Below are 12503 nucleotides of genomic sequence, written 5' to 3'. Positions count from 1 at the left end.
ATCAAATACATGCAGTTTCTATGTTCTTTGTTTGGTTCGGAAGAAGAAATATAAACAAAGATGAATGCAATTTGTACTAAATTTCACAATCTTTCATTCTGTTTCTTACAATCAAATGGAGCATCAGAGTTTATCCCATCTGTTTATGCATAAATGTATGATATACTGAGTATCTATGAGACCTCAAGTCGTGTACATACTCGACTCCATTGTATACATAACATCTCATTTCATAATTTCTGCTCTATCTGACCTCTTTCTGTGGAGCTTCTGTCGAAAAAAGACCATCAAAAGTGTTGTACATCATGAAATGCCTTCTAGGATTAGATTTCCAAGTTCAACTGGAAATTTAGATTTAGCAACAGTTAACTAGGAACCTTATGTTTAGAGTTTTGTTCAGTTAATTTTGCCAACTCTGTATCAGGATCAACAGTTGTGATATATTTCAAGTTTTTAGTTGGGGTAAGTGGAGGTGTAGTTAGATCTAATTCGTTTTCTTGGTGTGAACTATGCACCTGCAATATCATTACAGCTGCATTATTCTCGACATCTGGAGACACCAAGATGTCGCCAATGGTCCCCAACTCTGGTGTCTTCTCACCCCAATCTGCAAGCCCTGACATTGCTGGTGATAAGGCTTCATGTCTTCTGCCAACAACAATAAGATCACAGTCAATGCTGTTCAATGACTGAAGCACGCGAACTGTCTCTGTTCCTTCTCTTACACCTTCGGATTTATAGAACACACGGTTATTGTAGACATTTGTATCTCTGAACTGGTCTATGACATCCAAATCTATCTGAGCCGGGTTGGCTTCAGTAATGTGTATAACAGTAAGGGTAATGTTGGCGTGCTCACACATTCTGCTGCAGTATACTAGTGCTTCACGGTCATCAGGTCCTCCTATAAAGACCAAACAGGCATGGAAGCACAGCCATGGCCTAGTTGCAGCATTTGTCTCGGTTAGAACCCTGTGATCCACTAGGATTCCAACTGTACAAGGTGCATGCTCCAGGACGTTATTGTTCATTTCTTTGATTGAAGCGTTACTAACCGCGCCCTGCGAAAGGATTATCAATGACGTGCCTGTTGAAATGAAATGATATCACAATTTTAACATAAGGTGACTTAGTAAGTTACCAGCTCATCTAAACGTTTAAGATTCTGACCTTTTTCGAGTGCCAGTAAACAAATATCGTTGTGGATTGTCTCAAAGGGGGCAATAGAGGTGAAGCATTGGACGGTTACAAATCCTTCGTTTTGCAACTCGTACTGATGAAAGGCCTTGATGATGCGCTGAGTTCTGTTTGATCTTGTAGATGATGGACCTCTCCTAAGCTTGTGACTGATGAATAAAGGTATGCTTTGGCCAACAAGCTCGACGAGATCAAGAACATAAGTTGAAATGGGGCTTTTTCTTGTGGGATTGGAAGCTTCCAAGACATTGATCAGAGTTGGAACGGTATCTTCCTGACGAATACATGCCAGAATCTTGAACTCGAGATTGTATTTCGTGGCATGAATGCCACGTTTTTGGGCTGTTCGATATTGACTCGAAGGATTGTAGATGTATGCCACAATAGGTGTTACAATTGTTGGTATCACTATTGCCATGATCACTATTACAGTGAAGCACTCAATACTGAGACCCTGCAAACATCAATATACAATCATTAAAGAGAAATGCAAGCAACAATGTACCAGTGATTGAGCAGCATTAAGTTGCTTACTTCAATTTTCTCAGCTATAGTGAAAAATTGAATATCAAATATGCCCTGGCAAGTCACAAGGAGGCCAATCAAGAAGGCATCTGTCAGAGACATGCTCCAGAATGATGAAGCTATCATACTTGCTGCTAGTTTACCCAAGAAGCTTGTGGCTACTAAAACCTCAACTTTTCCAAAGGTGCTCCTTTCGAGTTTATAGATATCGACTTTTCGACCAACATTCATTATAAACGAGGGCATAAGTACTCCAGAAACAAATCCCTCAAGCTTGTTCACTAGGCCTGTTTGTAGAGGGGAACCATCTGGGATAGCCAGACCGAGTAAAATAGACGAAAACACGTGATGCATTCCATTCAGTTCAGAGTAAAAAGCTAAGCCAAATAGAATGAGTACCATTGAACAAACATATGATTGTTTTAAGGTTTTGCCTTCTGGTGTTTTACCTATCATCCAAAACATAAGAGGGCGGACCACATACAAGGTAACAAGTATCAAAACTGCTCTGCATACTGGTGTTATTATGATCAGAGCTATACGGCCACGGATAGAATCACGGTAGATTCTCCGCAACATAATCATTATCCAACTAAAAAAACTCGAGATCATTGAAGATGAAAGGGCTACTCGGCCAACCTCAGTGTTAACAAACTTCTGGTCTGTAAGAGTGAGGAACACAACATGAAAGTTAATCAGCCCCTCCAGGCCTGCAGTCACTGACAACGAAAGAATATCGGAGGCATCTGTCATTGTTCTGGTTAAGATGCGAAGAACGATTGCATTGATTATCTGCGGAAGTAAGCTGCATATAATCCCCATTGTGAGTGCCAATCCACCTGCTCTTTTCACAACTTTCACATCAGTTCTCAGTCCTACGAAGAAACTAAAAAGTATCATGCATAGCGTTTCATAGACGTCGAGCACCATCACACCTTTTGGAGCGAATAAGACATCGAAGATTTTTTTGTTCCGTCCAATACCAGATGGACCCAATAGTATCCCACTCTACATGCCATAAGTTCAAATATCAGTATAACTTCTAACAAGAGTATTGGAAAGATTCTACACAGACATTATACTAAAGAATGCTAACTGAATTTCAAATATCAGTAGAACTTCTAACAAGGGTATTGGAAAGATTATTCACAGACATTATACTAAAGAAAGCTAACTGAATTCATGCAGACTGCAGTACTATTTGATGCTTAATCAGGGATGAAATAGTTATAACATCGAATGCAGACCACAAAAAGAAACTTACAAGAATATCGGTAACATGTCTAGGCACACCGAGAGGCCTAAGTACGTATTGCAGGAGTCCTGCTAAAGAAGAAACTAAACCAAGTTGCAGCAACAGAAGGGGCAAAGTGGAATGTGTAGGACTACTTCCTGCAAAAACGCCAGTAGAAAGTACTTGCATCTGAAATTTTTCGCAGAATATAGGTCCAGTGTCTGGAGAACTTGTATTTGACACCGATTTTGCATCCATTTTTTGCAATGCCAAGAAGAACAAAACTCAACTTCATGAAAGACAGAAGTAGCAAGGTGGAAAAACAGTTAGTGTTCATTACAGTTACATTATATTAGTGGCTGTTAATCTACCATTTGCATAGTTTTAGCTACAATGTCTGACTATTTTCTTATGAGGTATGTTTTTATGATTGGTTTATGTTAACACAGAAAATTACAAGCCGTTAATGACTCTTATCCACTAATATTGATAGGCAAGGCAATGAGAATTGCAAGATTCTTAAAAAAGGAATTAAATTTATAAATTCCTATTTAACAAATATTCTGTAGGATGTTGAGTAACCGGCTCATCTAAAACAAACTTAGTCCTCCCGTCAGTCTAAGCTCTGATATCATGTTGAGTAATCAGCTCATCTAAAATCTTAAGATATTAGAATAAGGCGTCAATAGGATCATATATTTCACATAGAAACAGCTTTAGCCAGAATAAAATTTGATATTTTTCAGTGCGTTTTCTTCTACAGTTTTTGATCCAATGGTTGCAAAGTTGCAAAAAATATACCTGAAAACTTATGTTAAATTCCATCGACAATGAAATATCAGATAGAAAAGGAGTTTGATTTCCGATTGAATAAAAATTTAGAATGCTAGGATCAAATCGATGCTTCCGATATAGCCTTTGGCAGCAAAAAAAAATGCTACCTCCCTCAAAAAGTGATGCTAACATCTGATAAACAGATTCTTTGCTTCTAAAACAACTCACATAATACATAGATGTATCTGTGTCTAACTGAAATTTTAAGTTGGTCTACGCTTGTTCACTGTAAGGCCGGTCCGATGAGAATAAGTAGAAGCATCCATTTTAGGACTTTCACCATGAGCAGTCTGATCACTTGCAATGTCAGAACAAGCCATGACACTTTCAAGACCATCATCTTTAGTGGCCAAGTTACCTTGTTGAAAATGAGGTTCAACCGTCGACTTCTGTATCTGGGATGTATCAGACTTGGATTTGATCAGTGATGGATGTCCTTTGAAGAATAAGCAAATCACTGTACAATCATCCATTCTGGCACAAGGGTATTTGTATTTCCATGCTCGATGGGCCTTGTTTACCAATAGTTTTGCTGCTAAGGATCGCTTCTGTGCTGAATTAACAATACGTATGACCTCTTCGTTTGACAGAACATCCCATAACTGAAAGAGAAAAGGAAATTAGAATTACTTCTAGACAAGACTGGCATGTATGCATTTGCCTGCTACGTGTGATTAAATAAATAGCGATAATGTTCTGAACTTTTGAGAAACAGTATTCACAGAATCTAAAACTACAACTCCATATGCAACTCAATGTCAATTACTTCTTGTCTAAATTTGATCATTAGGGGCTCTCTACATATTTAAACTGAAGATATTTATTCGAGAACAGAAGAGACTGCAAAGATCCTAGTATATTCCTAGGTAATGAGAATTATAAATCTAATTATGCTTACCCCATCTGATGCTAGGACCATGAATTCATCCTTCTCTGTGAGCTTTCTATAAAAAACTTCAGGAACCGCTATAAGCCCATAATCTTTAAGGCAAAAATCTCCAAAAGCTCTTGACATAGCAAGACCAGGACAATCTTGATCAGGCATCCATACTCTATAAACACTCGGTTCTTCTTCTAATGCCATAACTCTACCTTTACAACTCCAAATTCTCTCACATTCACCTAGATACATCATAACATGGTTTACATATAATGATCTAATCTAGACTCGAAAAATTTATTATTTACATTAAAAATGTCGAGGTTGAACACCTTACATGGAAGATCCGGTTTCAAGTCTATTGTGAGTTGGACGGCAAGGAGTTGATCTTTATGTCCTTTTGTGCAAAGAATTGCACGAGAGTCCCCCAAGTTTGCAATCACCAAGTGCAAGTTCTGAAGATATAGAGATCAAAAGGTGTAAAATAAAGATAAAGTATCAGTATCAACAATTAAAATCCACATCAAGAAGAAAAGATGTACCTTTTTTAGTACTGTCACCGCTGTCGCGCCACTGCAATAACTCTCAATTCTACTATTAGCTTCAAGAGCCTCATCCATAACTTTGAAGGACTCCAATAAACTCGCCTTCACTAATGAATATAGTGGACCGTGATTATCGCCAACAGGATCATCAATGTTATCAGACTTTCCGCCTTCACCAGCATCGCTTGTTTTAAATCGTGGATGTTTAAATGATTCAGAAAATTTCGTGGGAAATACATCGCGCACGTACTGTGACACCTTGTGACCTGAGGGACCATGTCCATCAAACACACCACAAAAGACAGCATCTTGCTCACCAATAAAGTTCTGGTATAATTTAAGATTCAGTGACAATGGATTGTTTGTTTCCTGAATAAGCATATTAAACAAGTGTGCTCCATGCATTTCAAATTCAGCGAAGATATTTACAATCTGAATGAGAATATTATCCTGAAAGTAATTCAATGCTGTACCTAGAACCAATTTGGGTCTTGCGAACTCAATTCCAAGCCTTAAGTTCATGATAGCAACTAGGTTCTAGGGAATCCTTAATGTTCTTAGGTTTCAATTCGACACATTGTATTTGAAACATCTGATATATAACAACACAAATCGACAAACAGAAAACCGAAAATGCAATACAAATGCATAAACCTACTAACCAAAATCATAGACAAATCGATTTCCGAAAGAATAAAATACACAACAGACATATTGCACGTCTGAGAAATCTTAAAATAAGTAATTTTTGACTTCAAATGAAAAAAAAAAACTTATAAGTGATAAGTAGATGAATGCTTATAAGAAATATCTGAAATACCTCCCAAACCGTCATAGCATCTTGATTAATCCCTTTTCGGCCTTGTTGAGAATGCATCGAAACAAAAGTAGAGGATCCTTGCAATCTCACCAATGCACCAAAATCACCCTGAGTTACAATATCTTCACTTTCATTGCATTTTCCTCCATTCATTCTAGCTGGTAATCCATCATTTCTGTCTCCTTTGATTTGAGCTTGGCAGCATGCACCCATTCTTTTTGCAACCCTATTAAATGTCGATCCGAACCCCATAATATTATCAGAGAAAATTTAATTTGCTCACCTTCAAAACAGCTAATCAGGGCTTTGCTTAATGTAATGCAGTTGATTAGGTTTAGGTGAATAAAGATTAGGAATTTAAAATGCTGCCTTTTAAAGAATATGATTATGAAATTCAAAGATTACAGATCATCTTCATGTGTAAAATTAGCCTCACTCATATCAAAGATTTACCCTTTTCTCGGTCCTTTTCTATATTAAGCCACGCCATGTAAGTCTGGATATCAATTAGTAAATTATACATCTATATATCAGATACTTAAGAGGGGCGGAATTGATTCTCAAAATTGTTTCCAAGTAATATATCACAATATTTGTCACGTTTTAAGTTTTGTAGGCTCGTCTGATTATTAATAAATTTATAATTCACATTATACATTAGCATTTGATAAATTTTTGAGAGACAATTCGGTCTCCTATCATTTTTCGTAATTTTATATAATTTCAAGAGGATTCCTTAAGACACATCTCGATAGCATAAGAACATTCGTATTTTAATTTTATAATTTTGGTGAACTTTGAAGGTGGGATAGAACCTTTTGTCAGTGTATGATATAATGATTCGAATTTTGTAGTAAGTTAAAGAACATTCAACGGTTTTTCTACCACGTGCCCATGAATACATAATATGCGCGAAAACTTATAAATTTGAGTTATTTTGATAGATATACTTTTTGTGTATGCAGAGAGTCCACCACTATTAAAAAGAAGAAAATAATCCAAATGAGTTAAATTTACAATTTTTTGTATGCCGTTCGGCCTTGGGCACGTGGTAGAAATTTCGATAATGAAATTGGATTTATACTTGAAGTTCACATACAATGATACAAATATACCTAACAACCTAAAAGAAAACAAATGGGGTGAGACAATAAAGAGCCACAAATGGGGTGAGACAATAAAGAGCCGTTTGTACTTTAGAGTGCCACTTTAGACTTTGAAGTTTATACTACTTTCTTTTTAATAAGCCAAACTGTACAACACACTGGACTGGATTATGAGATTAGATGATCTTAATAAGATCTATTTAGCAAATTAAAAGAAGGATCTAATTAGTTAATAACAAGGTTTCAAATTATTTATGCTCACATATCTTTCTTGTATATGTAACATTACCCCTTAACCAGAAATGACACAAGTTGTGTTACAAGATTAAATCTGCATTTGTAAGGAAAAAAGACAAAGTTACAAAATGTACTTAAAAGAATCTAGCCCAATCATTCAGATACAGTAGCAATTTAGCATAGTCAATTGAAACACATTACACATGCAGGCAGCTTTGTCAGAAATGGTATATCTTCTGCAAAATGGTAGAGACTTTCCTAACAGGTATAAACAGAGTAGTAGTAACAAACAAGGTCATGTGTTTTGTTCATGCAAATGAATGACTGACTACTTGCCTGTTTAAGTACTATCAAGAATGTGAGGTGGAGACAACTTCACTTCACATCATTTATGATTTGACAAAATGCATCACACATATATTCCATGTGCTGCCAACCAATATTGCTAGTTGCCTTACCTATCATCAAGATACTATTACTGTTCTATTGAATCATCTACTATCTGAGCACCTTCCAACCCTTTTTCCTATAGCCTCTAGAAAAAGACACTACCACAAGAATCCAGCTAAACTTGGCAATGTAAAACATGGATATGTTCTTCTTGCCAGAGTAGCTTTAGCAACCTGGATTTTCAATTCCTTGCAGGTGCAGCATTTTTTTGAAGATTAAGAAACTCACACACGCACCTTCGACATCCTATAACCGCGTATTGGAGCGAGGGTGGTACCAGTAGACCAAGAGGTAGGGGGGGGTGCAAGCATGAGTTGCCTTTGCAATAATAGCCATATCTCCATTAGGCCACATTCTATTTCTATGTACTCGTTTACAGAAACAGCAGTATAAAATGTATTTGCCATAAACAAAATCAATTCATATTCTACATACAGAATGGCAGTATAAAAGAATAATAAGCACAAAGATAATAAACAAGAAAAACATAAGATTAATTCTAAAGGGGGGGGGGAACTCAAATTGATATAAAATCAACTTACCATCTAAAGATTAAAAGAGTATACATTTATATTAGCTGATAACCCTAAGCAGGAATTGATGTCTCCTTGTTCGATTAATTCCAGGGACAACTTAAGAGTACAAGAGGAAAATGTATTACAAAGGGGTAAATGACAGGAGTATATCCAACCAATTACAATTTTCATTTGTAAAACAGACAGAGAAAAGAAAAGTATCGATTACCACCATTGATGAACAAGAACTCCCCTTTGTCTGAGAGACGTAAACAAATCTAAGCACTGCTCGTACGTCTTCTCATACTTAGGAGACCTCTCACCAGGACAACATTTTTGCCACCTATTGTAATGGCATTCAAGAAAGATCTCATCTATCAAACAAATAGCTCCTGTCTCAAACAACCTCGGTATCAAATCAAATTCAGTCCCTTCCACATCCATTTTCATCACCACGAAATCTTTCTCAGTCACCGTACTCTTCAACCAATTCGCAAAATCAAATCCCTGAATCTTATCAACATCAGAAACATCATTACCTGCGCTCTGAACAGGCTTAATCCGTCCCATTCCTCTCCCTTTCACCGCATCTTTTTCCCCACCACCACCAGGATCCTCATTAATCTCGAAAAACAAACTCTCATTTCTCACCCAAGCAGCATAAGGCAACAATGTGACTCCTTTCTTATACTTATACTGATCATAAAATGTCTTATCAGCCTCAATTGCATAAATATCGAAAGTCTTATTCTGTTTCGGATACTGCTTCTTAAACCAACTCACAACACTTGATCCATAACTCCGAGCTCCCACATCAACATAAACATACCTATTCTTAAAATTAATATCAACCATCGACGAAAGATACTTAATATTCTCGAGATTCCTCTTCAATGTAATCCACGGCTTTAATGGTTCCTCTAAAATCAAACCCTCAGCTTTCTTAATCAATTCTTGCTTATACCCCGGAACCAAACATTCCTTATTATCGTATCCGCCAACGGGCAATTCAACCCGTTGGCGAATAAATTCAACCTCTTTTTTCATAACAATTTCGCGAACAAATTTTCGCGAATCAATTAACTCAACTTCTCGAGATTGTATAAATTTACAACAATTAAATAAACCAATAAAAGAATTAAAACTATACTCATCTTTCGAGAAAGTATGGACCACAAAATACCCTTCGGGCTTCAGCGTCCGTGCCACCTCGCCGGAAAACCCCACCGGAAAATCAAGAACTCCGGCGCCGGCGAATATAAAATCAAACGTGTTGTCTTTGAAGCTGATCACCAACCGCTTGTTTGATTTCTTGAAAATATTGACAGAATCGTCAACGCCGATTTGTTTAAGGGCGATGACGTCATCGCCTGCGTCATCGTGGGAGAGAGAGTCAACGCAGAGAGATTTAGAGGAGGGAGAGAGATAGCCGTTGACGATGAGATCTTGAAAGACGGAGGAGTAGAATTTAACGGCTGGATTTTGATGACTAGGTTTGGACGGCGAGGATTTAATGTTGGTGGGATTGATGATTATGGAGGATGATGAGGTGGCGGTGGGACCCACTTTGGTGGTGGTGATGAGGTTGTTAGAATCAGGGGAGGAGAAGAAACAGAAGTCGGTTGAGTCGCAGGTTTCGCCGTGGATTGTGACAACGTAAGCGAATCTTAGGACGATGAATACTAGGCTGAATAGGAAGAGTTTGCCTAGGATGTTTCGGATTCGGTTCGGTTTGTGATGGTCCATTTTGTTAGTTATTATTATCCTGTGTATGTCTGTATATGTGTTTGTGTTTTGTGTCTAAAGACTAATAATGTAATGTGTGGGTTGTGTGTGTGTGAGGACTAACGGGAACAGAAGCGAGCGGAGGTGTGGTTAGCTCCGATGAGAGAGGAGTGGGGGAGAGTGGTGTTGAAGAATTGGAAATAGTTTGGGTATTGAGGGGTACTATGGGGAGACATTTTGTTGATTTATGGGTTGTTCATGTTTTTGATCGACAAGGTTTGTTTGTTGTGTTTTGCATCAGAGAGATCAGGGAGAGATTGAGAGAGACAGGGAGAGATCAGAAAGAGATTGAGAGAGAGAGAGAGATTTGGGAGAGATGAATGAAGATGATGTGCAGAGAGAGAGAGAGATTTGGGGGAGAGAGATGAATGGAGAAGACCAAGAAGGAAGGGGAAAGTATTTGATGGAGCAGTATGGTTGTGTAGAGAGGGAGGGGGGTAACCGAGAGAGACGGTAACAGAAAGGGGTCCACGCGGCTCATATGTAAAGGGGAGCATGCATGCCTGATTGGTGCTGGCTGGTGTGTGCGGGGTCAATAGGTTATTCCTACGCGTTTCAAAGCACTTTAATTTAATTAATTAATTCCCTTCCCATGCATCAAGTACACTTGGAGTCTATTATTGTTATTTTGCCCATTGAGAAAAGTTATATGGAGACCGCATTTTCATCGAACACTTGAAAACCATATATGTCTTTCAATCGAAATATTATAAAATATATTATTTTGTTAAATATGTTTTACGAGTATCACTAATTCATTAAAATTATTGAAGATCATATAAGTTTAATAAGTAGAATGTGTATGTTCTGCAAGCTGAACAAATGTTCTGCAAACTTAACATGTTTTGCAGAATAAAATATTTTTGTAATATTTTATATGCAGTACATACATGATATTTAAGATTTTAAATAAAATAAGGATCTTTGTAGAGCATGATTCGGAAAATTAATATGTTTTGCAATGTTTTTATGCAATATTTAACTTGCAGAACATAAATGGTCTCTAAGGTCTCCAAAAAAAGTGGTCTCTATAGAATTTAACTCATTGCCAATTATATACACTATTATTAATTCGGTATACGTAGAGACGTGTTAAGCGCCGAATCTCATAAATTTAATTTATTTTAATTGATAAATTTTTTGTGTATGCATTAGTTCACTCTTATTAAAAAATATGAATCAATCAAAATAAAATAAAATTATGAAATTTGACACTTGTGATGAGTCATAAACACACACTAGAAAATTCGTTATTATTAAAGATACCTCCATTTTTAATCACAATCTTTATTTAATGAACTAAGAATTGACTTGTTATAACCTATAAGCAGCATATATGCCTACTAAAAAAACACTAGCAGTTGTACCTAGATTTTTATTTTAGTTAATGATTAAACATCACTCTCTACATTCATTTATGCTGAATAAACCAAGTCAATTTGAGGGAAATAATTAATGTTGAGACCCATTTATAGAGGTTAATACTACTACTATTAATTATGCTCACATTTCTAAGATAGATCTACAAAGCATTTAAAGTAAACTGAAATTAAACAAGATTTGAGCAATTTTAGAAAGGATGCACATATTGTGGAGCTGGATCTGCAGGAGACACTACGGAGTCATATGCTCATAGTCATAGCTGCATGACCCCTTTTTAATTATTCATGCCATTAATATATTACTCCCTTCGTTCCATAATATGTTTCCTATTTTAATTTTTTTATACTGTTCATACTAAGTGATTGACTACAAATTTACGTGTAATCTATAAGACCAAATATAGTAATGAGTGACTTTGTTGGATTCATATTTATAAGTACTTTAATATAATTAAAATTCTATATTTAATACTAATACGAAATTAAAGATATTAACAATTAAAAATGTGTATTGGCAAATATGTCCAACACAAAGAGTAATCGTTTTTAGGAATCGGGGAAGTAGTTATCTCTTTTTTCTTTGACAAGAAAATTGTGGCAGAACCTACGCTCTTAACTGCAAATAGTAACTCCGCATTGTTAGGAAAGGTTAAAGGAACAATTATCCTACGAAAAGCTGATTTTTACGCTCTACCGTCTTTTGACTAAAGACTGTAGTTACGGCATTTCTTTTGATTGGTCTCCGACTTAAGACCGTAATTCGGTCCGGGCCAGCCGAATTTCAAACTGCACGTAATTTGATTCGAGTTTATTTGAGTCGAGATGAGTTAACTTACTTAAATAATCGGGTCTAAATCTTTACCCGAATTTGACTCGTTTAATTTTAGAGTAGAGTTGAGCCGTCTCGTTTAGTTAAACAAGCCGATTTTAAGAAGTCGGACAAGCCGTCTCGTTTAATTTTATATTAAATCGAACCTAAAACGCTACTCGAAT

The 12503-nt window shown here is 36.6% G+C and overlaps 3 protein-coding genes across 3 annotated transcripts; all 3 read right to left on the bottom strand.

The window, feature by feature from the left end:
* Positions 1-61: 61 nt before the first annotated feature.
* LOC141678285 (cation/H(+) antiporter 15-like) lies at positions 62-2882 on the bottom strand. Its single transcript, XM_074484565.1, has 3 exons — positions 1732-2882; positions 1171-1651; positions 62-1087 (listed from the first exon to the last, which is right to left on the bottom strand). The coding sequence occupies exons 1-3, from the start codon at positions 2650-2652 to the stop codon at positions 366-368; spliced, it is 2124 nt and encodes a 707-aa protein (XP_074340666.1). The 5' UTR covers positions 2653-2882; the 3' UTR covers positions 62-365.
* A 918-nt stretch (positions 2883-3800) lies between these two features.
* Positions 3801-6609, bottom strand: LOC141678446 (putative protein phosphatase 2C 65). Its single transcript, XM_074484768.1, has 5 exons — positions 6036-6609; positions 5213-5542; positions 5008-5125; positions 4689-4912; positions 3801-4392 (listed from the first exon to the last, which is right to left on the bottom strand). Exons 1-5 carry the CDS (start codon positions 6285-6287, stop codon positions 3994-3996), a joined length of 1323 nt encoding a protein of 440 aa, XP_074340869.1. The 5' UTR covers positions 6288-6609; the 3' UTR covers positions 3801-3993.
* A 1765-nt stretch (positions 6610-8374) lies between these two features.
* LOC141677178 (uncharacterized) lies at positions 8375-10522 on the bottom strand. Its single transcript, XM_074482948.1, has one exon. The coding sequence runs from the start codon at positions 10087-10089 to the stop codon at positions 8569-8571; it is 1521 nt and encodes a 506-aa protein (XP_074339049.1). The 5' UTR covers positions 10090-10522; the 3' UTR covers positions 8375-8568.
* Positions 10523-12503: the final 1981 nt, after the last annotated feature.

Source organism: Apium graveolens, chromosome 8 (assembly GCF_009905375.1).
Source record: "Apium graveolens cultivar Ventura chromosome 8, ASM990537v1, whole genome shotgun sequence".
Taxonomy (NCBI): domain Eukaryota; kingdom Viridiplantae; phylum Streptophyta; class Magnoliopsida; order Apiales; family Apiaceae; genus Apium; species Apium graveolens.
This window is presented reverse-complemented; position numbering and strand designations above follow the sequence as displayed.